Raw genomic sequence first — 26,661 nt, forward strand, 5'->3', positions numbered from 1 at the left:
CCATCTTTTGACAGAGAATTCCAAAGACTCTTGACCCTTAAACAGAAAGTTACCACCCTCTTCCCCATCTCAAAAGCTGGCTGTTAACTGTGACCTCCAGTTGATCCTTAGACCATAAGACAAAGAAGCAGAGTTAGGCCACTCCGACCATCGAACCAACTCCGCCATTTGACCACGGCTGATTTATTATCCCTCTCAACCCCATTCTTCTGCCTTCTCCCAGTAACCTTTGACGCCTTTATTAATCAAGAACCTATCAAACTCTTGGTCTCCGCAGCCATCTGTGCCATCTGTGGCAATGAATTCCACAGATTCACTATCCTCTGGATAAAGAGATTTCTCCTCATCTCTGTGCTAAATAGACATCCCTCTATTCTGAAGCTGTGCCTTTTGGTCCTAGACTCCCTCATTATAGGAAGCATCCTCTCCACATCCACTCTGAATCGGTCTTGCAATATTTGATAGGCTTCAAAGAGATCCCCCTGCATTCCTCTAAACTCCAGTGACTACAGGCTCCACCGGTGTCTGTAGCAATGAATTCCACCGATTTACCTCCCTCTGGCTAAAGAAATTCCTAATCTCCCATATCCTCAAAACTCTCAATCCAATCTTCCAAAAATCTATTTACCTTCAAATTAAGTACCTAAAATACCCCAGCCTCTATTGAGTAAGAATTTCTGAGAGAAACAATTCACCCTGTCACCGATGGTAATGTGCAAATGCATTCTGGGGAGTCCAAGGTTAAGGTTTTGGATTGGAAGTAATTTATTTAATTATTTATTGAGATACAGCTTGGAATAGGCCCTTCTGGTCCTTTGAACCACACCACCCAGCAACCCCCCAACTTGGTCCTAGCCTAATCATGGGACAATTTACATTGACCTATTAACCTACCGACTGGTACATCCTTGGACCCTGGAGGAAAAGCGGAGTACTGTACCCTGGGGAAACCCCTGTGGCCACAGGGAGAGCGTACAAACTCCTACAGGAATGCTCCACCTTGGTTATTGCATAAGAATACAATTAAATACGAGATTTTCACTTCATTCCCCCTCCCCCACCCACTCACCTTTCCCCTCCCCTTGTCTCATCTATCACCTGATGAAGGGTCTTGGCCTAAAACGTCGACTGTTTATTCCATCGATGCCGTCTGATCTGCTGAGTTCCTCCAGCATTTATGTGTGAAGCTCTGGACGTCCAGCATCTGCAGAATCTCTTATGCTCACCTGTCACCAGCCTACTTGCACTAATTCCCACCCACCCCCACCCCCCACCTTCTTATTCTGGCTTCTTACCCCTTCCTTTCCAGTCCTGATGAAGAGTCTCAGCCCAAACGTCAAATCCTCTCCATAGATGCTGCCTGACTGCTAAGTTCCTGCAGCATTTTGTGTGTGTGTGCGTTACTCTGGATTTCCAGAATCTCTTGGGTTTGCAATTAAATATCCTTTGACATTTGTGCTTGCAGCTATTTTACGGGCCTGCTGATATAGCTTTGTAAAGATCCAAATAAGACTGTGAACATTTGTAAAAAGAACAAACAGAATACCAGTCGCAAAGTGTACAGTAATGAAATTTGCAAATTAAAAACCCTTTTGCACATCAAGCCTCCTGCCATTCGGTTGAAACTAAGAACTCATTTACTTTCGTGGTGTGGTGGTTTAACAGAAAAAATCGCATATCCGCTTGGCATGACGATTTAGCTGCATTGCACACACACATCTACTCATCTACATGTTGAGATACCAATGGCCAGAGGCAATTCCAAGGACAGTTACCTCAATTCCTTATTCTGCTTTTTGTGGGAATTACTGTGGACACGACCTCACATTGTTACAGGTTTGTTACATCGCACAGGCAGCTTGCTTAGGAACTTCCTGAATCGAGAAGGAACATCTGGTCAGCTTAAACTACTGATTTTTTTTTTAAATCACACAGGGAAAGGTTTGCAATCAGAATGAGTGGAGGCATCTCTGAGGTAAACTCAAGCAGCACTTGCTCACAAGAGCAAACTTCGATTTCAAATGACTCGGACGTGTTCAGCAGCGAAGGCTCCACCAGCAGTGTGGACTCAGACAGTAAGATCTATGTTAATCTTGGTAAGTCAGTTTCAGAGACAAGCATCTTATATAGTGCAATAGATGTATTTTTAGCGACAATACAGTGCTTGTATAAAAAGGTATTAATAATAAAAGAAAGCCAGAAATTTAAAAGCTCTCACAAAATATACAGAGTGATAAAATTAGAGTTTCTAATTTCTATCTGCTTTAGCTATAGGACCAGGAGCCTCAGAGTAGAGGATGTCCATTTAGGACAGAGACGAGGAGCAATTTCTTTTGCCAGAGGGTAGTGAATCTGTGGAATTCGTTGCCGCGATGGCTGTGGAGGCCGAGTCTTTGGGTATATTTAAAGCAAAGATTGACAGGCTCTTGATCAGTCAGGGCATCAAAGGGTACGGAGAGAAAACAGGAGAATGAGGTCGAGAAGGATAATAAATCAGCCATGATGGAAGGGTAGATTAGACTTGATGGGCTGAATGGCCTAATTCTGCTCCTGTGACTTACGGTTTTATGGTCTATCATATTTAACGGTTGAAAATAAAATAAAATTCACTATAAATTCTTCAGTTCCAGGCAGAAGGCAAAAGATCAGAAATAATTATTAGGAGGAATTTTATCGAATTCCAAATTAAATTTAATGAATTCCAAATTAGTTGAATTTAACTGAATTGCAAAGTAATGTTAAATTAATGCTCTAAAAATGACTAATTTATAATGTCCGTGTAGTTTGACAAAGAATGGGTAAATATTTCCTTATCTTTCAGTACAGTACTACGTGCACCCTGTACTGCTAAGCCCATAGTTCTATGCAGTTCTGGGTGAGAAATCATTTCCGTTGTCTTCGGGCCTCCAAAATGAATGGCTTTTAGATTAGTTACTGTCAGAGTCACAGAGTCATGCAGGAAGGGGACAGATCATTCAGCCCAGTGTGGGGAGGAGAAGAGGTTTCACTTAAGGTGTGTGTAAATGAGAGTTTTCTGGCTGTTGCAGACTCGTTGAGCTGAAGGGTACAATTCTGTGCTACCGTACTGTGCAAAAGTCTTAGTCACGTATTATTGGTGAGGGTTCCCAAGACTTTTGCACAGTACTGCAATATGGAGCGAAAAGCAAATCTGGCGGGAAGCAGAGATTTTGGGAATGGCGAGAATGGAGTGTCGTGGGAGGGGTGAGGGACAGGGATGGGGCGTGGCGTGGCACAGGTGCAGACACACCCAGCCCTGAGACACCAGGCAAGGTCATTTGATTCCAAACAATTGTTTTATTGATCATTACAGAATGTCTCTCTGGTGCTTCCCACTCCCTCCCCTCTCCCTTCCCCTTTCCCCAACCATGATTCCCCTCTCCCTGCCCCCTTCCCACTCTCAGTCTACAATAGAGACCCGTAACCGAATCAGGTTTATCATCGCTCACATACGAGAGGTGACTGATAAGTTCGTGGCCTAAGGTAGAAGGATTCAATTTTAGAAAACCTAGCACATTTATTTTTCAACGTAGTCCCCTCCTACATTTACACACTTAGTCCAGCGGTCATGGAGCATACAGATCTTGGACCTCCAGAAAGTGTCCACAGATGATTGATTGATAAGTTTGTGGCCTAAGGTAGAAGGAGGTGAGTTATACAGCTCGTGTTACATGCACATGCAGTTCAACTCTTTGAGTGTTTATGCAGAAAGTTTGAAGTTAATAACTCATCTCCTAGCTATACATGTGTGTCTAAGACATTTGTTCAGTACTGTATATGACTGTATAAATTCAGTATCATTTGGAAATCATCAGTGAAGGAATCAGCTCGTGTCAGCATGCAGCGTGTCTTGCCAGCACTCCCATTTAGGCCGATGAAATGGATGACTAACAACATCCACTTCAACAAGTTGCCAGACAATTATGATTTCCAACAACAGGATATCAAGGCATTTTCTCTTGACTTTCAATTCTGTCACTATCACTCTTACACAGTAGATCACTGTTAACCAGAAACCTAACAAGACCCACCAGAACAATACTGAGGCTTCATAAGGCATTGGTCAGACCTCACTTTTGGGCCCTTATCTAAGAAAGGGTGTGCTGGCATTGGACAGGGCCTCGAGGAGGTTCACGAGAATAATCCTGGAAATGAATGGGTTAACATGTGAGGAGTGTTTGATGGCTCTGGGCCTGTACTCAACGGAGTTTAGAAGAATGGTGGGGAGGGGGTGGATCTCATTTTAACCTATTGGACATTGAAAGGCCTAGTGGATATGAAGGGGATGTTTCCTATAGCAGTGGAAGTCTTGGACCAGAGGGCACAGCCTCAGAATAGAAGGACCTCACTTTAGAACCAAGTTGAGAAGAAATTTTTTCATCCGGGGGGGGGGGGGGTGAATCGGTGGAAATCCTTGCCACAAACGGCTGTGAAGGCCAATATTTAAAACAGAGGTAGAAAAGTTCTTGATGACTAAGGACATCAAAGGTTACTGGGAGAAGGAAGGAGATTGAGGTTGAGAGGGACAATAAATCCGCCATGAAGGAATGGCAAAACAAACTAGATGGGCCAAATGGTCTAACCCTGCTCCTATCTCTTATGGTCTCATGTCCTCAGTATTGTTATTCAATTTTTTTAATTTATGCAGTCTGAATTCTTTTGCATATTGGTTGTTTTCACTTTATTTATGTAGAGTTTTCATAAATACTACTGTATTTCTTTATTTTCCTGTAAATGCATACACAGTGGCCTCTTTATTAGATATAACTGTACACCTGCACATCTCGTTAATGCAAATCTAATCAGCCAATCATGTGGCAGCAACTGAATGCATAAAAGCATGCAGACATGGTCAAGAGGCTCAGTTGTTGCTCAGCCCAAACATCAGAATGGGGGGGGGGGGGAAATGTGATCTAAGTGACTTTGACCATGGAGTGAGTGTTGGTGTCAGACTGGTTGGTTTGAGAAACTGCTATCTCCGGGGACTTTCACACATAGCAGTTTCTAGAGTTTACAGAGAATGGTGCAAAAAAAAACATCCAGAGAGCTGCAGTTCTGTGGGTGAAGATGCCTCGTTAGTGAGAGAGATGAAAGGAGAATGGTCGCACTGGTTCAAGGTGACAGGAGGGCGACAGTAACTCAAGTAACCATGAGATACAACAGTGGTGTGTAGAAAAGCATCTCTGAATGCACGACACATCGAATCTTGAAGAGGATGGGCTACAACAGCAGAAAACCATGAACATACACTCAATGGCCACTTTATTATGTCACAGTAGTTACCTAATAAAGTGGCTACTGAGTGTAGTTTGTTAATAAATTTGCTTTGACTTTGAGTTTGACTACTTTACTGTCAGAGAGAGGGTGCAGTATAAGCTTCTGGCATAAGATCAAGGCAATGATATCCATTGTGTAAAAGGGTTGCAAGTGACCATTGAAAGCACCATCAATGTGTGAGAGAGTGGGGAAAGCGATCTGCCACGCACGTTAAAAATGTAGTTACACCATGTATCAAATGGCAACATGTGCAGGAATCTATTGCTCAAATCATTGGCGGTTTCTTCATGTTTCCTCTTTGAGTAATACCATGGAAAGTGTAACACCCCAATAAGCATTCAGAGAGGAATCTTAAGAGCAATAGCAGCAGACGCAACTAGTGCTAAAATGGTTGACAAAATACGGACAAGAACGTAGAGAAACTTCGGGAAACACCAAAAGCTAGAATAACTCAGCAGGTCCAGCGGCTCCTGTAGAGAAAGAAAAAGAGTTAGTGTTTCAGGTAAGTGACATTTTGCTATTTTTAGAAAATTGTTCAATCATTCAGAAATCTTCAGTACACTATTGCCTCCAAATGGTTTTGACCAATCCCTGTGAGCAGGTCTGAGCACTGTGTGGTCAAAACGAAAATCTAAAAGAAACTGCTGATGGTGGAAATATGAAATCGAAGCAGAAAATGCTGGAAACACTCAGCAGGTCAGAAAGCCTCTGTGAAGATAGAAACAGAATGAACATTTCAGGTTGAACTGCTGGTTAGGTAGACATTTACATAGCTTGGCTTGTTTTGTGTAATTCTATCCATCTTAGTGCTTAGGGGTTGCGTTTATATGAAATATTAGGTTTTATTTCTGGAAGGGTAGAATTAAAATGTACAAAGGCACAATTTTGAGAGGTTACTGTATTTGTAATCCAAACGCCATTAGTTACCGTAACCCTACAGGAATGACACTGACAGAATTCTCCCTCATAGAACATAGAACAGTACAGAACCAAACAGGCCCTTCAACGCACGATGTTGGGCTGAACAGGCAAAAAAGTAAATCAAAAAAACACTCAAAAACTAATCCCTCCAATGTCCATACTCCTCCATCTTCCTTACATCCATATGCCTATCTAAGCATCCCTTAAAAGCCTCTAATGTATTTGCCTCTACCACCATACCAGGCAGCACATTCCACCCACCGCTCTTTTACCCCTCACAACTCCTTTGAAGCTGCCCTCTGTCACCTTCAATGCATGGTCTCTGGTATTAGACATTTCTACCCTGGGACAAAGATACTCCCTGTCTACTCTCTCTATACCTCTCCAGTTACTCATCTTCAATCACGACCTGTGGTGTTATCTCTGAGGAGTTTGTTCATTCCCCCTGTCATTGTGTGAGTACATGGAACAAAGAACACTACAATATATTACAGACCCTTCGGCCCATGACGTTGAGCAGACTTCTTAACCTACTCTAAGATCAATCTGCCCTCCACAATGCCACGGTGGCGTAGCAGTTGGCACAATGATGTTACAGCTCAGGGCATCAGGGTTCAGAGTTCCAGTCTGGCGTCCTCTGTAAGGAGTTCGTACGTTCCTTCCCATGTCTGCTCAGCTTTCCTCCGGTTGCTCAGGTTTCCTCCCACAGTCCAAAGACATACCGGTTCGTAGGTTAAACTGTCTCTTTAAATTGTCTCATGATCAGGCAAGGGTTAAATCGGTGGGCTGCTGGGTGGCAAGGCTCAAAGGACCAGAAGGGTCTGTTTTGTATTGTATCTCTAAATAAAAAATAGCCCTCCATTTTTCTATCATTCTATTTAAAAGTCTCTTAAATGTCTTTAATATACCTGCCTATATCACCAGCCCTCTCTACACTCACCACTCTCTGTGTAAAAAACTTATATCTGACATCTCTCCTATACTTTCCTCCAATCACCTTAAAATTAAGCATCCTGGTATTAGCCATTTCTGCCCTGCGATAAAGCCTCTGGCTTTTCACTTGACCTGTGCCTCGCATCGTTTTGTACACCTCTATCAAAATGCTGGGGGAGCTCTGCAGGACAGGCAGCATCTATAAAGGGGAATAAACAGTCGATGTTTCAGGCCGAGACCTTTCAGCAGTATTCCTGACCTGCTGAGTTCCTCCAGCATTTTGTGTGTGTGTTGCTCTAGATTTCCAGCCTCACCAGAATCTCTTGTGTTTACACCTTATCAAGTCGCCTCTCGTTCTCCTTCGCTCCAGGTACTTTCCTGATTACTTGTGCAGGTTAGTAGGTCAATTCACTGCTGTGAGTTCCCCTAGTGCATAAGTGACTGTAAAATTTGAGGAAAAGGTAAGGGTTGTTGATGGAAATATGACATGGATTAGCATTTGTGGGTGCTTGATGTCCAGAAGAGCTTGATTCTGTGCTATGTTTCTAAGATTCACCAAAACTTGCATACTTTAGTTAATAAATGACTTCAAACCTTCCACAAATAATCTTGTATTTGACTTTGCTAGCCATTATTGTCAGTAATATTGGCTTCTAACTCCTTCCCTTCCAGTCCTGAAGAAGGGTGTCGGCCCAAAGCGTCTATTCATTTCTATAGACGCTTCCTGACCTGCTGAGTTCCTCCAGCATTTTGTGTGTGTTACTCTAGATGTCCAGCATCTGCAGAATCTCTTGTGTTTATTGGCAGTTGTTTTGCCCAGTTTGCAAGCTTATAAACTTTCTCTTTAAATTTGTTGCAGTCCCCTCAGCACTGACTCTAGACCAGGGGTTCCCAACCTTTCTTATGCCACGGAGCCTTACCATTAACTGAGGAATCTGTGGACCCCAGGTTGGGAGCCCCTGCTCTAGACGGACTACAGCTCTCACTATCTACCTCATCATGGTCTTACACCTCACTGTCTGCCTGCACTGTGACTCTAGCACTCTGTTCTGCATTCTGTTCATGTTTTCCTTTGTACTACCTCAAAGCACTGATGTGATGAAATGAAGAGGAGTCTCAGCCTGAAACGTCGACTACTTATTCATGTCCATAGATTCTGCCTGAGCTGCTGAGTTCCTCCAGCATTTTGTGTGTGTTGCTCTGGATTTCCAGCATCTGCAAAATCATTTGTGTTCATCCAATGACTTGCACGTTACTACCTGCGAAGTTTCATAACTACCTCGGTACATGTGATATTAGAAAACCAGTTTACTTTTACATTTACAATATTCACTTCACCCCTCACAAACTCTGATATCATCACATAGTAAGATGTTTATGATAAACCTGATCAATGACGTTCTATCTTGACACCCGCTGTATTTTGTACAGATGTTTTTAATTCTTTCTGTTTTTAAGTCAAAACCAAACTGTTTGCTTTGATCAGATAATGTTGTATTGCATAAGCAGCTTACAGAGGAATGGTCCGTTTACATTACTGTCAGTTTCAGATGTGTTTTCAATGATAGTCATAGAGCAGGAGAGCACTACAGCATAGAATTAAGCCATTCGGCCCATCCAGACTATTAATCTGCCTAGTCCCATTGACCTGCACCCAGACCATAGCTTCCATATCTCTCCCATCCATGTACCTATCCAAATTTCTCTTAAATATTGAAATAGAACACATAGCCACCACTTCTGCTAGCTGCTCGTTCCACTTTCTCATCACCCTCTTGGTGAAGATGTTGCCCTGAAGTATTTCATCTTTTTACCCTAATCCCATGAACTCTAGTTGTAGTCTCACCCAACCTCAGTGGAAGAAGTCTGCTTGCATTTACCCTAACTATACCCCTCATAATTCTGTATCCTAGGCTCATTCTGTACGTATCGTGTATGATGTCAGCGATTATGGTCTTCCCATGACCATGATTGGTCTTGGCAAGTTCTTCTACAGAACTGGTTTGCCATTGCCTTTTTCTGGGCAGCGTCGTTACAGGACGGGTGACCCCAGCCATTATCAATTCTCTTCAGAGATTGTCTGCCTGGTGTCAGTGGTCACATAACCAGGACTTGTGATATGCACCAGCTGCTCATACGACCATCCACCACCTGCTCCCAATGAGGGAGAAGGGGAGGGGGTCCTAAGCAGGTGCTACACCTTGCCCACCTGCGGAGGGAAGGAGCACCTTACACCTCCAATGGTAGAGGCTTAAGTCCACCCCACCACCCAACTCTCCTGTGCTCCAGTGATTAAAGTCCCAACCTGCTTAATCTGTCTCCGCAACTCAGCCCCTCAAGTCCTGGCAGCATCCCCATAAATCATCTCTTGTTTAATGGTATTTTTCTTATATCAGGATGACCAAAATAGAATACAATGAACCCATATAACAAGATACAGCGAAACACTTTTGTTTGCATGCCATCCTGGGGTAGATAATGACATACTTCAGTACGTTGAAGCACGATAAATGTAAAGCGCAATAAATGCAGAATTAGCATACATACATAGAAACATAGAAAACCTACAGCACAATACAGGCCCTTTGGCCCACAAAGTTGTGCCGAACATGTCCCTACCTTAGAAATTACTAGGCTTACCTATAGCCCTCCATTTTTCTAAGTTCCATGTGCCTATCCAAAAGTCTCTTAAAAGACCCTATCGTATCCGCCTCCGCCACTGTTGCCAGCAGCCCATTCCACACACTCACCACTCTCTGAGTTAAAAACTTACCCCTGACATCTCTTCTGTACCTACTCCCCAGCACCTTAAACGTGTGTCCTCTTGTGGCAACCATTTCAGCCCTGGGAAAAAGCCTCTGACTATCCACACGATCAATGCCTCTCGTCAACTTATACACCTCTATCAGGTCAGCTCTCATCCTCTGTTGCTCCAAGGAGAAAAAGCTGAGTTCACTTAATCTGTTTTCATAAGGCATGCTCCCCAATCCAGGCAACATCCTTGTAAATCTCCTCTGTACCCTTTCTATGGCTTCCACATCCTTCCTGTAGTGAGGCGACCAGAATTGAGCACAGTACTGCAAGTGGGGTTTGACCAGCGTCCTATATAGCTGCAACATTACCTCTCAGCTCCTAAATTCAATCCCACGATTGATGAAGGCCAATACACCGTACACCTTCTTAACCACAGAGTCAATCCGCGCAGCTGCTTTGAGCGTCCTATGGACTCGGACCCCAAGATCCCTCTGATCCTCCACACTGCCAAGAGTCTTACCATTAATACTATATTCTGCCGTCATATTTGACCTACCAAAATGAACCACCTCACACTTATCTGGGTTGAACTCCATCAGCCACTTCCCAGCCCAGTTTTGCATCCTATCAATGTCCCGCTGTAACCTCTGACAGCCCTCCACACTATCCACAATACCTCCAACCTTTGTGTCATCAGCAAACTTATTAACCCATCTCTCCACTTCCTCATCCAGGTCATTTATAAAAATCACGAAGAGTAAGGGTCCCAGAACAGATCCCTGAGGCACACCACTGGTGACCGACCTCCATGCAGAATATGACCCATCTACAACCACTCTTTGCCTTCTGTGGGCAAGCCAGTTCTGGATCCACAAAGCAATGTCCCGTTGGATCCCATGCCTCCTTACTTTCTCAATAAGCCTTGCATGGGGTACCTTATCAAATGCCTTGCTGAAATCCATATACACTACATCTACTGCTCTTCCTTCATCATTGTGTTTAGTCACATCCTCAAAAAATTCAATCAGACTCGCAAGGCACGACCTGCCCTTTACAAAGCCATGCTGACTATTCCTAATCATATTATACATCTCCAAATGTTCATAAATCCTGCCTTTCAGGATCTTCTCCATCAATTTACCAACCACTGAGGTAAGACTCACTGGTCTATAATTTCCTGGCCTATCTCTAATCCCTTTCTTGAATAAAGGAAGAATATCCACAACCCTCCAATCCTCGGGGACCTCTCCCGTCCCCATTGATGATGCAAAGATATCGCCAGAGGCTCAGCAATCTCCTCCCTCGCCTCCCACAGTAGCCTGGGGTACATCTCATCCGGTCCCGGCGACTTATCCAACTTGATGCTTTCCAAAAGCTCCAGCACATCCTCTTTCTTAATATCGACATGCTCAAGCTTTTCAGTCCACTGTAAGTCATCCCTACAATCGCCAAGATCCTTTTCCATAGTGAATACTGAAGTAGTCATTACCTCTGCTATTTCCTTCAGTTCCATACATTCTTTCCCACTGTCACACTTGATAGATTTTATTCTTTCACGTCTCATCCTCTTGCTCTTCACGTACTTGTAGAATGCCTTGGGGTTTTCCTTCATCCTGCCCGCCAAGACCTTCTCATGGCCCCTTCTGGCTCTCCTAATTTCCTTCTTAAGCTCCTTCCTATTAGCCTTATAATCTTCTCGATCTCTAACATTACCTAGCTCTCTGAACCTTTTGTAAGCTTTTCTTTTCTTCTTGACTAGATTTATTACAGCCTTTGTACACCACGGTTCCTGTACCCTACCATAACTTCCCTGTCTCATTGGAATGTACCTATGCAGAACTCCACACAAACATCGCCTGAACATTTGCCACATTTCTTCCGTACTTTCCCTAAAAACATCTGATTCCAATTTAAGCTTCCAATTTCCTGCCTGATAGCCTCATAATTTCCCTTACTTCAATTAAACACTTTTCTACCCTGTCTGTTCCTATCTCTCTCCAATGCTATTGTAAAGGAGATAGAATTATGATCACTGTCTCCAAAATGCTCTCCTACTGAGAGATCTGGCACCTGACCAGGTTCATTTCCCAATGCCAAATCAAGTACAGCCTCTCCTCTTGTAGGCTTATCTACATATTGTGTCAAGAAACCTTCCTGAACACACCTAACAAACTCCACCCCATCTAAACCCCTTGCTCTAGGGAGATACCAATCGATATTTAGGAAATTAAAATCTCCCATCACAACAACTCTGTTATTATTACACCTTTCCAGGATCTGTTTCCCTATCTGCTCCTCAATATCCCTGTTACTATTGGGCAGCCTATAAAAAACACCCAGTAAAGTTATTGACCTCTTCCTGTTCCTAACCGCCACCCACAGAGACTCCCTAGACTATCCCTTCTTGGCGTCCACCTTTTCTGCAGCCGTGACACTATCCCTGATCAACAGTCCCACGCCCCCACCTCTTTTGCCTCCCTCCCTGTTCTTTCTGAAACATCTAAAACCCAGCATTTGAAGTAACCATTCTTGTCCCTGAGCCATCCAAGTCTCTGTAATGGCCACCACATCATAGCTCCAAGTACTGATCCACGCTCTAAGCTCATCCGCTTTGTTCACAATACTCCTTACATTAAAATAGACGCATCTCAAACCTTCGGTCTGAGCGCGTCCCTTCTCTATCACCTGCCTATCCTCCCTCTCGCGATGTCTACAAGCTTTCTCTATTTGTGAGCCAACCTCCTCTTCCCCGGTCTCTTCAGTTCGGTTCCCAACCCCCCCCCCCGCCAACAATTCTAGTTTAAACTCTCCCCAGTAACCTTAGCAAACCTCCCTGCTAGGATATTGGTCCCCCTGGGATTCAAGTACAACCTGTCCTTTTTGTACAGGTCACACCTGCCCCAAAAGAGGTCCCAATGATCCAGAAATCTGGATCCCTGCTCCCTGCTCCCTGCTGCAAACCCTCAGCCACGCATTTATCCTCCACCTCATTCTATTCCTATACTCACTGTGGCATGGCACAGGCAGTAATCCCGAGATTACTACCTTTGTGGTCCTGCTTCTCAACTTCCTTTCTAACTCCCTGTAGTCTTTTTTCAGGACCTTTTCCCTTTTCCTACCTATATCATCTTCTCATTAATACAAGTATCTAATCAGCCAATCATGTGCAGTAACTCAATGCATGCAGACATGGAGATGTCAGGGGTAAGTTTTTTTACGCAGAGAGTACTGAGTGTGTGGAATGGGCTGCCAGCGAAGGTGGTGCAGGCAGATACGATATGGTCTTTAAGACACTCCTGGACAGGTATATGGAGCTCAGAAAAATAGAGGGCTATGGGTAACCCTAGGTAATTTCTAAGGTAAGAACATGTTTGGCACAGCTTTGTGGGCCGAAGGGCCTGTATTGTGCTGTAGGTTTTCTATGTTTCTATGGTCAAGAGGTTCAGTTGTTGTTCAGACCAAACATCAGAATGAGGAAGAAATTTGATTTAAGTGACTTTAACCGTGGGATGATTGTTGGTGCCAGATGGTGTGGTTTGAGTGTCTCAGAGACTGCTGATCTCCTGGGATTTTCACAAACAACTGTCTCTAGTGTTTACAGAGAACGTTCCAAAAAACAGGAAAAAACACCTAGTGAGGGGGAGTTCTGGGGGTGAAAATGCCTTGTTAATGAGAGAGGTCGGAGGAGAATGGCCAGACTGGTTCAAGCAAACAGGAAGGCGACAGTAACTCAAATAACCACACGTTACAACAGTGGTGTGCAGAAGATGATCTCTGAGTGCACAACACGTCGAACCTTGCAATAGTTGGGCTACAACGGCAGGAGATTCTGAACATACACTCAGTGGTCACTTGATCAGGTACAGGAGGTCCTAATAAAGTGCATAGCGTTGCAGTCACAGATGAAGCTCAGGCAGGCAAATAAATCACAAAATGTCATGACAAGAAGCCCATTCAAGAGTCTGATTAAGGTATGTCCTTGAGCTAAATCCAGATCAGAATCAGAATCAGGCTTAATATCATTGGCGTAAAATCTGTTGTTTTGCAGCAGCAGTTCAATGCAATAAATAACAATAAGATCTATAAATTACAATAGGAAATAAATATTTTAAAAAACTAAATAAGTAGTTCAAAAAGTGAGCAAAACAAATAGGGAGGTGGTGTATAAAGAGTTCAATGTTCATTCAGATGTCTGATGGCAGAAGGGAAGAAGCTGTCCTGAATTGTTCAGTGTGTGCCTTCACCCTATAGCTATAGAAATTTGCAAGAAGCTTTGATGACATATTGAATCTCCTCAAACTCCTAATGAAGTAGAGCCATCTTCATGATTGCATCAGTGTGTTGGGCTCAGGACTGTTGACACCCAGGAAGTTGAGGCCCCTCATCGTTAATTCTGATTTGCCTTTTGTTGGGATGATACCGCGGTCCAATATTCCCACCGACTGGAATCTTCACCTGGTCGTCCACACCACGGAGACAAAAGTAGGCTGATTGACATGAGGAAACAGGGTGAAGATTAACTCTCCTCTTCCCATCCTCCCAGTGCAATCCATGGGTTTTCTCCGGGTGCTCCAACTTCCTCTCACAGTCCAAAGATGTACTAGGTAGGTTAATTGATCATTGTAAATTTTCCGTGACTAGGTTAGGGTTAATCAGGGTTATGGGGCAGCACGGCTCAAAGGGCCAGAAGGGCCACTCCACTAAATAAATAAATAAATAATTTGGAACTGCCAGTCATCAACACAGTGGAATTTCATTCCATGAACTTCTACAGGGCAAAAATAAACAACATCTACAGACATCTGCCAGACTGCAGCTTGACCTTTATGGTTAACGATACATGCATATTTTACATAAAAACAGAACACTTTTTAAGGAAGAGAAATAGGCCAAAAACCTACTGTATTTAATCAATCTTAACCCCAACTTCCTGTCTTCTCATCATATTGGTCTGCGACTTGCTCACCAGAAACATGACCAAGGTCGCACATATAGCTGCAATGACTGCGAAAAATTCTTGACCAGACATACACTCAATGGCCACTTTATTAGGTACACTTGTACACCTGCTCATTAAGACCGGAGACCATAAGACTATAAGACATAGCAGCAGAATTTGGCCAGTTGGCCCATCGAGTCTGCTCTGCCATTCAATCATGGCTTATCCTTTTTTCCTCCTCCTCAGCCCCACTCCCCAGCTTTCTCCCTGTAACCTTTGATGCCATGTCCAGTCAAGAACCTATCAATCTCTACCCTAAATGCACCCAACTACCTGGCCTCCACAGCTGCCTGTGGTAACAAATTCCACAAATTCACCACCCTCTAGCTAAAGAAATTTCCCCCCATCCCTGTGTTAAATGGACGCCCCTCTGTCCTGAGGCTGTGCCCTCTTGTCCTAGACTTCCCCACCATGGGAAACATCCTTCCACATCTACTCTGTCTAGGCCTCTCAACATTTGAAAGGTTTCAATGAGATCTCCCCTCATCCTTTTAAATTGTTGCGGGTATAGATCCAGAGCTATCAAACGTTCCTCGTATGATAACCCTTTCATTCTTGGAATCATCCTTGTGAACCTCCAGTGACCCTCTCCAAAGCCAGCACATCGTTTCTAAGACGAGGGGCCCAAAAATGTTCACAATACTCAAAGTGAGGCCTCACCAGCACCTTATAAAGCCTCACCATCACATATCTGCTCTTGTATTCTGGACCTCTTGAAATGAATGCTCACATTGCATTTGCCTTCCTCACCACCGACTCTACCTGCAAATTAAACTAGGGTGTTCTGCATAAGGGCTCCCAAGTCCCTTTGCATCTCAGATTTTTAGATTTTCTCTCCATTTAGAAAATAGTCTGCACATTTATTTCTGCTACCCAGTGCATGACCATGCATTTTCCAACATTGTGTTTCATTTGCCACTCTCTTGTCCATTCTCCTGATCTGTCTAAGTCCTTCTGCAGCCTGCCTGTTTCCTCAACACTACCTGCTCCTCTACCAATCTTTGTATCAACTGCAAACTTGGCAACAAAGTCATCTATTCCATCATCTAAATTATTGATATACAGCACACCAACCCCTGTGGAACAACACTAGCAGCCAACCAGAAAAGGATCCTTTTATTCCCACTTGCTGCATCCTACCAATCAGCCAATGCTCTAACCATGCCAGTAAATTTTCTGTATTACCATGGGCTCTTAACTTGGTAAGCAACCTCATGTGTGTCACCTTGTCAAAGGCCTATGAAAGTCCAAATAAACAACATCCACTGCATCCCCTTTATCTATCCTACATGTAATCTCCTCAAAGAATTCCAACAGGTTCGTCAAGCAATGTCCTTTTACCCTTGCGGTTTCTTAACTCAAACCACGAGCATTCAAAACCTTCCGATCCTATGTCACATCTTTCTACTGATTTGATGGTATTCTTTACCAGCAGAGCCACGCCACCCCCTCTGCCTACCTGCCTTTCCCTCCGATACAACGTGTAACCTTGAACATTCAGCTCCCAACTACAACCATTCGTAAGGTCAGTGATGTTGTAGGGATGGAACTGGACTCTCTGACGGTGGTGCCTGAAAAGAGGATGCTGTCCCAGTTGCATGCCATCTTGGACAATGTCTCCCATCCACTACATAATGTACTGGTTGGGCACAGGAGTACATTCAGCCAGAGACTCATTCCACTGAGATGCAACACAGAGCGTCATAGGAAGTCATTCCTGCCTGTGGCCAACAAACTTTATAACTCCTCCCTTGGAGGGTGAGACACCCTGAGCCAATAGGCTGGTCCTGGACTTATTTCCTGGCATAATTTACATATTACTATTTAACTATTTATGGTTTTATTACTACTTAATTATTTATGGTGCAACTGTAATGAAAACCAATTTCCCCCGGGATCAATAAAGTATGACTATGACTATGACTTCAGTTGCGATTCAGTGATGGCCACGACATCATACCCAACAATTTGTAAAAGTGAAACAAGATCATCCACCTTGTTTCTTATACTCTGTGAATTGAGATATAACATTTACAGTACTGTATTTGCTACCCTTTTTGATTCTGCATCCTTAATACACTGATACTCACCCTGCTGGCTGCAATTATGTCCTATCATCTGCTTGCCCTTCTGACAGTCTGACTGCACGCTACCTTAGCCAGCACTAAGAACTTATAGTACTGCATGTCTACCCCATCAGTGAGTTGCTCCTTGGCGGAGAAACTGAAGGAGCTGGAGTTGTCCTAGTTTGTCTTTATGGATTCACTTGGTCATTATGAATTATTACTGCACTTTGAAAATTAATCTCACAATAGTATATGGTAACATATCCACTCAGTGGCCACTTTGTTAGGTACACCAGTGCTCCTGCTCCTGATTGCAAATATCTAATCAGCCAATCATATGGCAGCAACTCAATCCATAAAAGCATGCAGACATGGTCAAGAGATTCAGTTGTTCAGACCAAACATCAGAATGGGGAAGAACTGTGATCTAAGTGGCTTTGACCACAGAAGGATTGTTAGTGCCAGACAATCTCAGAAACTGAGATCTGAGTATCTCAGAAACTGCTGATCTCCTGGGATTTTCATGCACAACAGTCTCCAGAGTTTACAGAGAATAATATGAAAAGCGAAAACCACCAGCAAGTGGCAGTTCTGAGGGTGAAAATGCCTTGTTAATGAGAGAGGTCAGAGGAGAATAGCCAGACTGGTTCAAGCTGACAGGAAATAACCATGTGTTACAATAGAGGTGTGCAGAAGAGCGTCTCTGAATTCACAACACATTGAACCTTGAAGTGGATGGGCTACAGCAGCAGAAGATCATGAACATACACTCAGTGGCCAATTTATTAGGTACAAGAGCTTTGTAAAAAAAGTGACCAATGAGTGTACTCATGGTGTGTCCCTCCCATCAGCCTGAACATTTGCCCATGCAAATTACCATCACCCATATTGAATTACTCTTGCTACCCATGTTACTTAAATAAGCAAACTCGCTTAGACTGCAGCTTTACTGTTCCATGTAATCCCTTCCTATTTTAGTATTTTCTGTAAATTTAGAAATGATTTCTTTGATTTTATTTAATTTTGTTTAACTTGTTGGGGATACAGCACGGTAACAGGGCCTTCTGGCGCAATGAGCCCACGACACACGATTATACCCATCTGACCAATTAACTTATACGTGAAAAAGGATCTACTGCTTTCCCAGCATATACGATGAATAAACGCTTCTCGGACTTCCAGTCAGATATACGTATCGATTTTAACCAACATTTCGATGACAAACTCTGCCGTCTTCATCAGGGAAGATGCCTGAGCAAGTCTAGATCGGTGGTATTTATACCCCATCATCCATTCCTCCTGATTGATTAGTCCTCATCCTTTCCGCTGTCCCACCTTGCTTACAATGAAATTCCGGTTCTTACTTGGAGCGAGAACTTCATCTTTGTTAAAATTCTTTTCCTCTAGTTTTACTTCAATGGCTTCCAATTGACTAACCAATCAGGAGGGACAGACTATGGAGGTATAAATACCACCAGACTAGACATGCCCAGGCATCATCCCTGATAAAGATGGCAGAGTTTGCCATCGAAACATCAATTAAAATTGATACTTGTACCTGGCTGGAAGCCTGAGAAGAGTTTATTCATAACTTATACGTCTTTAGAATGTGGGAGGAAACCAGAGCACCCAGAGGAAACCGATGTGGTTGCAGGGAAAATGTACAAACTCCTTACAGGCAGTAATGGGAATTGAACCTGGGTCACTGGTGCCAAAATAGCACAATGATGGAACTCCAAGAACAATCCAATAGATTCAGAAACACAAGAGATTCTGCAGATGCTGGAAATCCAGAGCAACACATTCAAAATCCTGGAGGAACGCAACAGATCAGGCAGCAGCTATGGGGGAAATGAAGAGTCGACATTTCAGGCTGAGACCCTACATCAGGACTGAAAAGGAAGGGGACAGCCAGAATAAGAAGGTACAAAGCTCAAAGTAAATTTATTAACAAAGTATGGTAGATATATATCAGTATATACAATTCTGAAATTCATTTTATTTCAGACGTACATGGTAAATCCAAGAAACACAATAGGATCAATGAAAGACCAGACCCAACAAAATGGTCAAAAAATGAATGTGCAAAGGACAACTAATTATGAAAATACAGAAGAAAATAATAATAATAAAGAAATAAGCAATAAATTTACGGCAGCTAATTAACGTATCAGTAGAACATGAGATGAAGAGTCCTTGAAAGTGAATCGATGGGTTGGGGAAACCCTTCAGCAATAGGGCGAGTGAAGTTGAATGAAGTTATCCTCCCTGGTTCAAGAGCCTGATGGAGGAGGGGTAATAGCTGTACCAGAACCTGAGTGGAGGGGGAGAAAAACAAGCTGGCAGGTGATTTTTTGGAATTGTCTCCAACAGCTTCGTTGTTGTAGCTTCTGCTTTCAGTATTGGCCACTGTGGACCATAGCTCCCTGTGTCACTTCCTTAACCCGAGTTCCACATTGTTGACTTGTTAAAAAATATAGGTTGTTCTTCCTCTCAGCTTCTGAGTAAGCAGACAGTGTAGATCCATGGCGCATTGAGATGTTTAAGCCACAGGTGCCCCCCATCACATATTTGCCTGCATTCATGGTGGCATTTCCTTATTGCCAATGTTATAGTTACAAGGCTAAATCTAATCTAGCCAGCAGTTCAATTCAGAAGTGGAAATAAAGCAAGAGGTAATGGATACTGAATGAAAGACTCAATAGGTAGTTACAATTTAATGTCAGAGAAATACATACAATATACATCCTGAAATTCTTCTTCTTCGCAAACAGCCACGAAAACAGAGGAGTATCCCAAAGAATAAATGACAGTTAAATGTTAGAACCCCAAAGCCCCCTCAGCACCCCCTTCCCACGCATAAGCAGCAGCAAAGCGACAACCCTCTCCCCCACTAGCAAAAAAGCATCGGCACCCCCCTCTGAGCACTCAAGCGTGCAGCAAAGCATCAATAAAGACACAGATTTGCAGTAGCCCAAAGACTACTCATTCGCCCAGTATTCAACATACCACAGGCTTTCTCTCTCTCCTTAATAAGGGAAAAGGAGGTGTCCCCATTTCACAGCGAGAGGGGAGGCATAACAAAGCAACTCACTGATTTATGGCTTTAAGAGTCTGTTGCGTCACTTCTTCCATGGTCTGTGCCCAAAGAATTTGGGTCACTGGGCACACAGCCAGCAGCCAACTCGCTGCTTACGATCTTCCATCTCCCACGACGCATCAGACGACGGTGGTACTGGCCTTGAATCCACCCACCTCCAGAGCCATGAAAATCCGGCACCCTGTCTTCCAGGCCGCGTCCTTGGCATATCGAAAAGCGACTAGTCGTGAGGCCCCGAGAGCGATTTCCATTTCCACAAAGAACCAAAGTCAGCATTTAATTCTAGGCCAGGGTCTTCAAAAGAACCTTGAAAAGGAAAAAAAGAGATATCAGTGACAGAAATAGAGCTGTTTTCAAAGATACAGGCAAAGGAGTGGCCATCATTCTCCTAAGCTCCGCCCATCCAAGGAGATTGAAAAACATAAGGCTTGAAAATGTAAACTATGCTACCAAGAGAATCCAGTTAATAATGTGGAAATTCAATGTAGAAAACTCCCAGAAAGAAAATAAATAATTTTGAATATAGGGCCTAAAACAGTACAGGCCTTTTGGCCCACAAAGTTGTGCTGGCCCTTTATCCTACTCTATGCCTTTATAAAAGTGTTCGAGTTTAATAGTCATTCAACCATACATATAAATACAGCCAAACAAAACAGAGTTCCTCCAGGCCAAGGTGCAAAACACAATACCAATAGTCAGATAGCACACAGCACAAATAGCTCATATAATTATGGTAACTGAAAAAAATACACTCACAAAAATAATAATATAGCCGAAGTCGTTGAGTGACATGGCCTGTAGTTTGCTGGTGTAATGATGGTATCCTAGAGCCATGTTTCTGCAAGAAGAAGCCCGCAGCAGTTCCTCATATCACACAAGTGCAGCCACAGATGAATGCAATCCAACTTCTCTCCCTCTGAGCGAACACTGTAGGGCAGACCCCAACCCAGCACAGAATCCAGTGGCACACAGACCATTCTAGCATCTCATTCCTAGGTGGCCACAACAGGCAAGGCCGGGGCATGAATGGGAGACTGGTCTATGCCTCAACTCTCATACTGTCAGTTTCTAGCCAACGAACTGGTGAATCGACTCGCTGTATCTACATTACCAATGACCAGCAGGGTCTTGTGGTCATAACAAAAACGCCCAGTGAATCACGCTCCACACAGCACCTTTGACTCCTTCTTCACGAGGTGGCTGAAACATAGTACAGGACAATGCTCCACTGCTATCCAGCAACTCGCTACTGGGGTAAACCTGCAGTACTCGATGTTGTTGATAACCAGCAGTGTCTTGCAATCATGAAAAAGACGTAATGGATGACAATCACACCTCTGACTGGACCCAGAGAGGCCGCCTCATCTGAGTGTGCCATCTTACTAGAAGGAAAAGCTCTGTACTGGAGAAGATACATTTGATTGATGGGTTGTTTTACAAGTGATTTCCTAATGACAGAGCTCCATACAGTTCATCTGTTGTAGCTCTTGTCATGTTATGTACACTTCAATGCTCCACCTAAATTTTTTACAGACGCGCGGACTAACCGTTGTTCTGAGCGGGAAATACTTACATGGTCTGAAAGCAGCTTTACATTTTCAATGTTCTTTTTGTAATATGCTCATCAAACAAACACAAACCTCAACTCACAACACAAGTAAATGATGTCCAGCAGTCAAAACAACTGACAGGCACAATGGCAGAAGTAAAATGTTTTGACCAGGTGGCGTTGGCATTCAGCAGGCTGGTGGTTTATTTACAGTGAACTACCAACTTCCATTCTGCATTTATTATTACAATTTGCAACAGTGTTGTAACTTGATACACTGACAATGTAAATATGTTGAACCTCCAAAATGTTTCAAATAAAGTTTGCGGTACATTTATTATTTAGAAACTTTATGTAATTCATTCATTAATACATAATGAATTGCAGGCTATTTCATAACTATGTCAACATAGATTTGAAAATTATATGAGCTGTGCAGAGGGACTTTGGGAGTGCTTGTGCATGAATCACAAAAGGTTGGTACGCAGGTGCAACAGGCTATCAAGAAGGCAAATGGAATGTTGGCTTCATTGCAAGAGGGATTGAATTTAAAAGCAGGGAGGTTATGCTGCAACTATACAGGGTACTGGTGAGGACATACCTGGAGTACTGCATGCAGTTCTGGTCTCCTTACTTGAAGAAGGATATACTGGTTTTGGAGGCGGTGCAGAGGAGGTTCACCAGGTTGATTCCAGAGATGAGGGGTTAGACTATGAGGAGAGACTGAGTCGTCTGAGACTGTACTCGCTGGAATTCAGAAGAATGAGAGGAGATCTTATAGAAACATATAAAATTATGAAAGGGATAGATAAATCAGAGGTAGGAAAGTTGTTTCCACTGATAGGTGAGACTAGAACTAGGGGACATAGCCTCAAGATTCAGGAGAGTAGATTTAGGATGAAGATGATGTGGGACTGCTTTTCCCAGAGAATGGTGGATCTGTGAAATTCTCTGCCCAGTGAAGCAGTGGAGGGGCTACCTCACTAGATATATTTAAGACAAGGATGGATAGATTTTTGTATCGTAGGGGAATTAAGGGTTATGGGGAAAAGGCAGGGAGGTGGAGATGAGTCCACGGCCAAATCAGCCATGATCTTATTGAATGACAGAGCAGGCTCGATGGGCCAGATGGCCTGCTCCTGCTCCTATTTCTTATGTTCCCATGACCTATGGGGGCCAAATCATTGGATATATTTAGAGCAGAGATTGATAGATTCTTGATTAGTAAAGACGTCAAAGGTTATGGGGTGAAGGCAATAGAGTGGGGTTGAGAGAGATAATAAATTAGCCATGATTGAATGGCGGAGCAGATTCGATGCGCCGGACATCCTAATTCCGCTCCAATGTCTAATGGAGTTACGGTACATGAAAACGCAGTCAGGGTTCTCCACTACATTGAAAGCCTTAAGCCGCTTCACATCCATTTCTAAAAGCGCTGACTTCCGCCACCAACTCTATCATAAAATGCCCCAACTGAGCGCTAAGGATTAATGCAGTAATGAACATCCCTTTCCCAACACCACTTTTAAATAACTGCCTACCTGTTTCAAAGATCAAGTCAATTTATTATCAAAGTATATATATGTCACCATATATAACCCTGAGAGTCATTTTCTTGTGGGCATACTCAGTAGATCCATAATAGAATCAATGAAAGATTTCACCAACTTGGGCATTCAATTAGTGTGCAAAAGACAACAAACTTGTGCAAATACAAAAAGAAAGAAATAATAACACAAAGGAATAAATAAGCAATAAATATTGAGAACATGAGATGAAGATTCCTTGAAAGTGAGTCCGTAGGTTTTGGGAACATTTCATCGCTGGGGCAAGTGAAGTTGCGTGAAGTTATCCCCTTTGGATCAAGAGCCTGATGGTTGACGGTTAATAACTGTTCCAGAACCTGGTGGTGTGAGTTCTGAAACTCCTATATCTCCTTCCTGACTGCAGCAGTGGGAAGAGAGCATGTCCTGCGTGGTGGGGGATCAACATTTCATGTAGATGTGTTCGATGGTGGGGAGGGGTTTCCCCCGATGGATTGGGCCGTATCCACCAGCTTTTGTAGGATTTTCCATTCATGGGCATTGGTGTTTCCACACCAGGCTGTGATGTATCCAGTCAATATACTCTCCACTGCACATCTATAGAAGGTTGTCAAAGTTTTAGATGTCATGCTGAATCTTCGCAAACTCCTAAGGAAGTAGAGGCGCTGATGGGCTTTCTTCGTAATTGCACTTACGGTTCCTCTGAAATGATAACATCATGGATTTTAAAGTTGCTGACCCTCTCCTCCTCTGAATCTCCAGTGAGGACTGGCTCATGGACCTCTGATTTCCTCCTCCTGCAGTCAATAATCAGCTCCTTGTTCTTGCTGACATTGAGTGAGAGGTCGTTGTTGTGGCTCCACTCAGCCAGATTTTCAATCTCCCTCCTATATGTTGATTCATCACCAAGTTTCTCTTGAGAATAAGTGCCTGGCGTCTGAATTTCACCTTCTCATTTTCTGAGGGTGTTTTGTAGTAATGGTTAAAAAAAAACCTAATTTCTTTCTCAGGAATTAACTCCCAGAGCAAACCACAACCTACCTCTGGTTTGTGGAACTGAAAACTTATGTATATTTTCAAAAGGTTAGCTTTTAAGGAAATGTAGACTAACAAACAGCAAAAAGAAATAATCTCACTTCACGGGTTTTAGTTGCAAGATTAAATTAAACATGATGTCACCCTGATTAGCCTTAAAAACAGCAACTTACTTTAATGATCATGAAGTCAATGCACAACCTTATTGATGTTAAATGGAACAGCGAGGTAGAAAGAGGACAGAGAGAAAGGGAGAGAGAGAGGGGGGAGACAGAAAGAGAGATAAAGACAGATGGACAGAATGAGGGAGACAGAAAAAGAAAGAAACAGAGAGAAAGAGAGAAAAAGAAAGAGACAAATAGACAGACAGACTGGGTGAGGGGCTAGCTAAAGGAATGAGCAAGAAAGAGGAGCTAAAATATTGGATCAATATAACTAATTTCTAAATCCCAAACCTTTCTCATTAACTCAGCAAGAGTTTCCACTGGTTACTTTTACTGTGAATGTCTAAATCACACTCTCTCTGCTGATTTAAATGGTAGCATATTGAAAAATGGAAACAATTATATTATACCATTATCACTGGGAAACATAGTTAATGGCATATTTAGAGCAGAGTTTGAATAACAAAAGTTTGATATACAATACCGTGTAAAAATTGTGGTGTTCACTGAGCTAGGCAATTAGCTTGCAGATGTTTCCTCACCAGCTGAGGTAAGACTCTCAGTGTGAAGTTATGCTGTTGCTCTCTGGGAGAGCTCATAATATTATCGGCCCCTGCTCACTTGCCTCAACCCGAACTACCAATATTCACCACCATTCTAAATTTTGCAAAGTCTCTTTCTCTCTAGAGAGAGAGAGCTTGGATGCCTACGATATTTGCACAATAATGTAGTAATTTTATGTATTGCACTGTACTGCTGCAAAAAAAAATAAATTTCATGACATGTGAGTGACGATAAACCTGATTCTGATATGGGTGTCTTTTGTAGACTGAGAGTGGGAAGGGGGCAGGGAGAGGGGAGTGGGAAGCTCCAGAGAGACATTCTGTAATAATCAATAAACCAATTGTTTAGAATAAAATGACCTTGCCTGTTATCTCAGGGCTGGGTGTGTCTACACCCACACCACCTCACAACCCTGGCACTCCTTCTCTGCCACCTGTCCCACACCCCTCCCTTGGCGCAATATAATTGCCATTCCCAACATCCTTTGCTCCCACCAAATTTAAGAACTAATTTTCCGCTCCACGTTGGCAAATACAGTACTGTGCAAAGGTCTTAAGCACCCTGCCTCCTACTGCAACATCCAGTGACATTTAAATTCACATCAATAATTGCTGTGTGAAATGACCCATGCTGTCTAGAAAGGTTACCTGTTACCAGGAGTATGGCAACAACTGAAACACCACTCACTGCCTTCTTGTCGCATTCTTCATTTGCTCCTTGTAGTACACACGACCCCCTGTTATGGAGAGGGAGCGTACCTAGTGTGACACGGTTTTGTAGCACTTAGCACGATGCTGTACAGCACCAGTAACCCAGGTTCAATTCCTGCCACTGTCTGTAAGGAGCTTGTACATTGTATCTTCACCCTGTGACATAGTGGGTTTCCTCTGAGTGCTCCAGTTTCCTCCCACAGTCCAAAGACGTAGCGATTAGTAATTTTAATTGGTTATTGCAAATTGTCCCATGATTAGGGGTAACTCAGGGGTTGCTGGGCAGCGTAACTCGAAGGATCAGAAGGGCCTATTCCACACTGTATCTCAATAAATAAACAATGATGCGTACTAAGATTATCTGCAACATGAACTCATGTCGCCTGTGCATGCTTCAAGAAACACGAGCTGAAACAAAATGTGTTAATTTATTTAGTATATCTGCATAACTTTCATAAGAGAGAATTTTATTCTTTATCTCAAAACTTTGGGTAATGGTTTATAAATTCTGTAAGGGCAAATTTCCATAAGAGGAACATCTGTTGCACACTCACCTGTATAACTGAGCACTCCACAACATAAGAGCAGAATTAGGCCATTTGGCCCATCGAGTCTGCTCCATCACTCGATGGTTGAGTGCACTATGTGGTGTGACTTTTGACACATTGCTATATCAGATGCTGCTGGTAGGTGAGTGTCAGCTGATCTCTTTAAGGGACGTGTTAGTGGTAACTGTAGCCCTGTTTCCCATCCTAGTAAACAACAACACAAAAGGTCTGATGGACACTAGGTAGGGCAGGAGGTTTAGGATGTTGCTGCAGGATGGAGTTATAGAATAGCTATCAAGTGTCATGATAATAGGGAATGAGGAAATTCAGAAAAGCAAAATTGGATTTGGAACTGGAACTGGAACTGGAATTGGAATTGGAATCGGAGCTGGAACTGGAACTGGAACTGGAATTGGAATTGGAAATGGAATTGTAATTTGAAGTGGAATTGGAATTGGAACTGGATTTGGAATTGGAAC

General features: G+C 43.1%; 1 protein-coding gene across 1 annotated transcript in view; it reads left to right on the top strand.

Moving 5' to 3' along the window:
* Positions 1-26,661, top strand: part of LOC140188129 (inactive tyrosine-protein kinase PEAK1-like) — a 90,793-nt gene that overhangs the window by 45,016 nt on the left and 19,116 nt on the right. The window contains exon 2 of the mRNA XM_072244105.1: positions 1,936-2,096. Within this exon, the coding sequence (XP_072100206.1) occupies positions 1,936-2,096 (161 nt within the window). The remainder of the gene's footprint in view (positions 1-1,935; positions 2,097-26,661) is intronic.

The sequence above is a fragment of the Mobula birostris genome, chromosome 26, assembly GCF_030028105.1.
Source record: "Mobula birostris isolate sMobBir1 chromosome 26, sMobBir1.hap1, whole genome shotgun sequence".
Lineage (NCBI taxonomy): Eukaryota > Metazoa > Chordata > Chondrichthyes > Myliobatiformes > Myliobatidae > Mobula > Mobula birostris.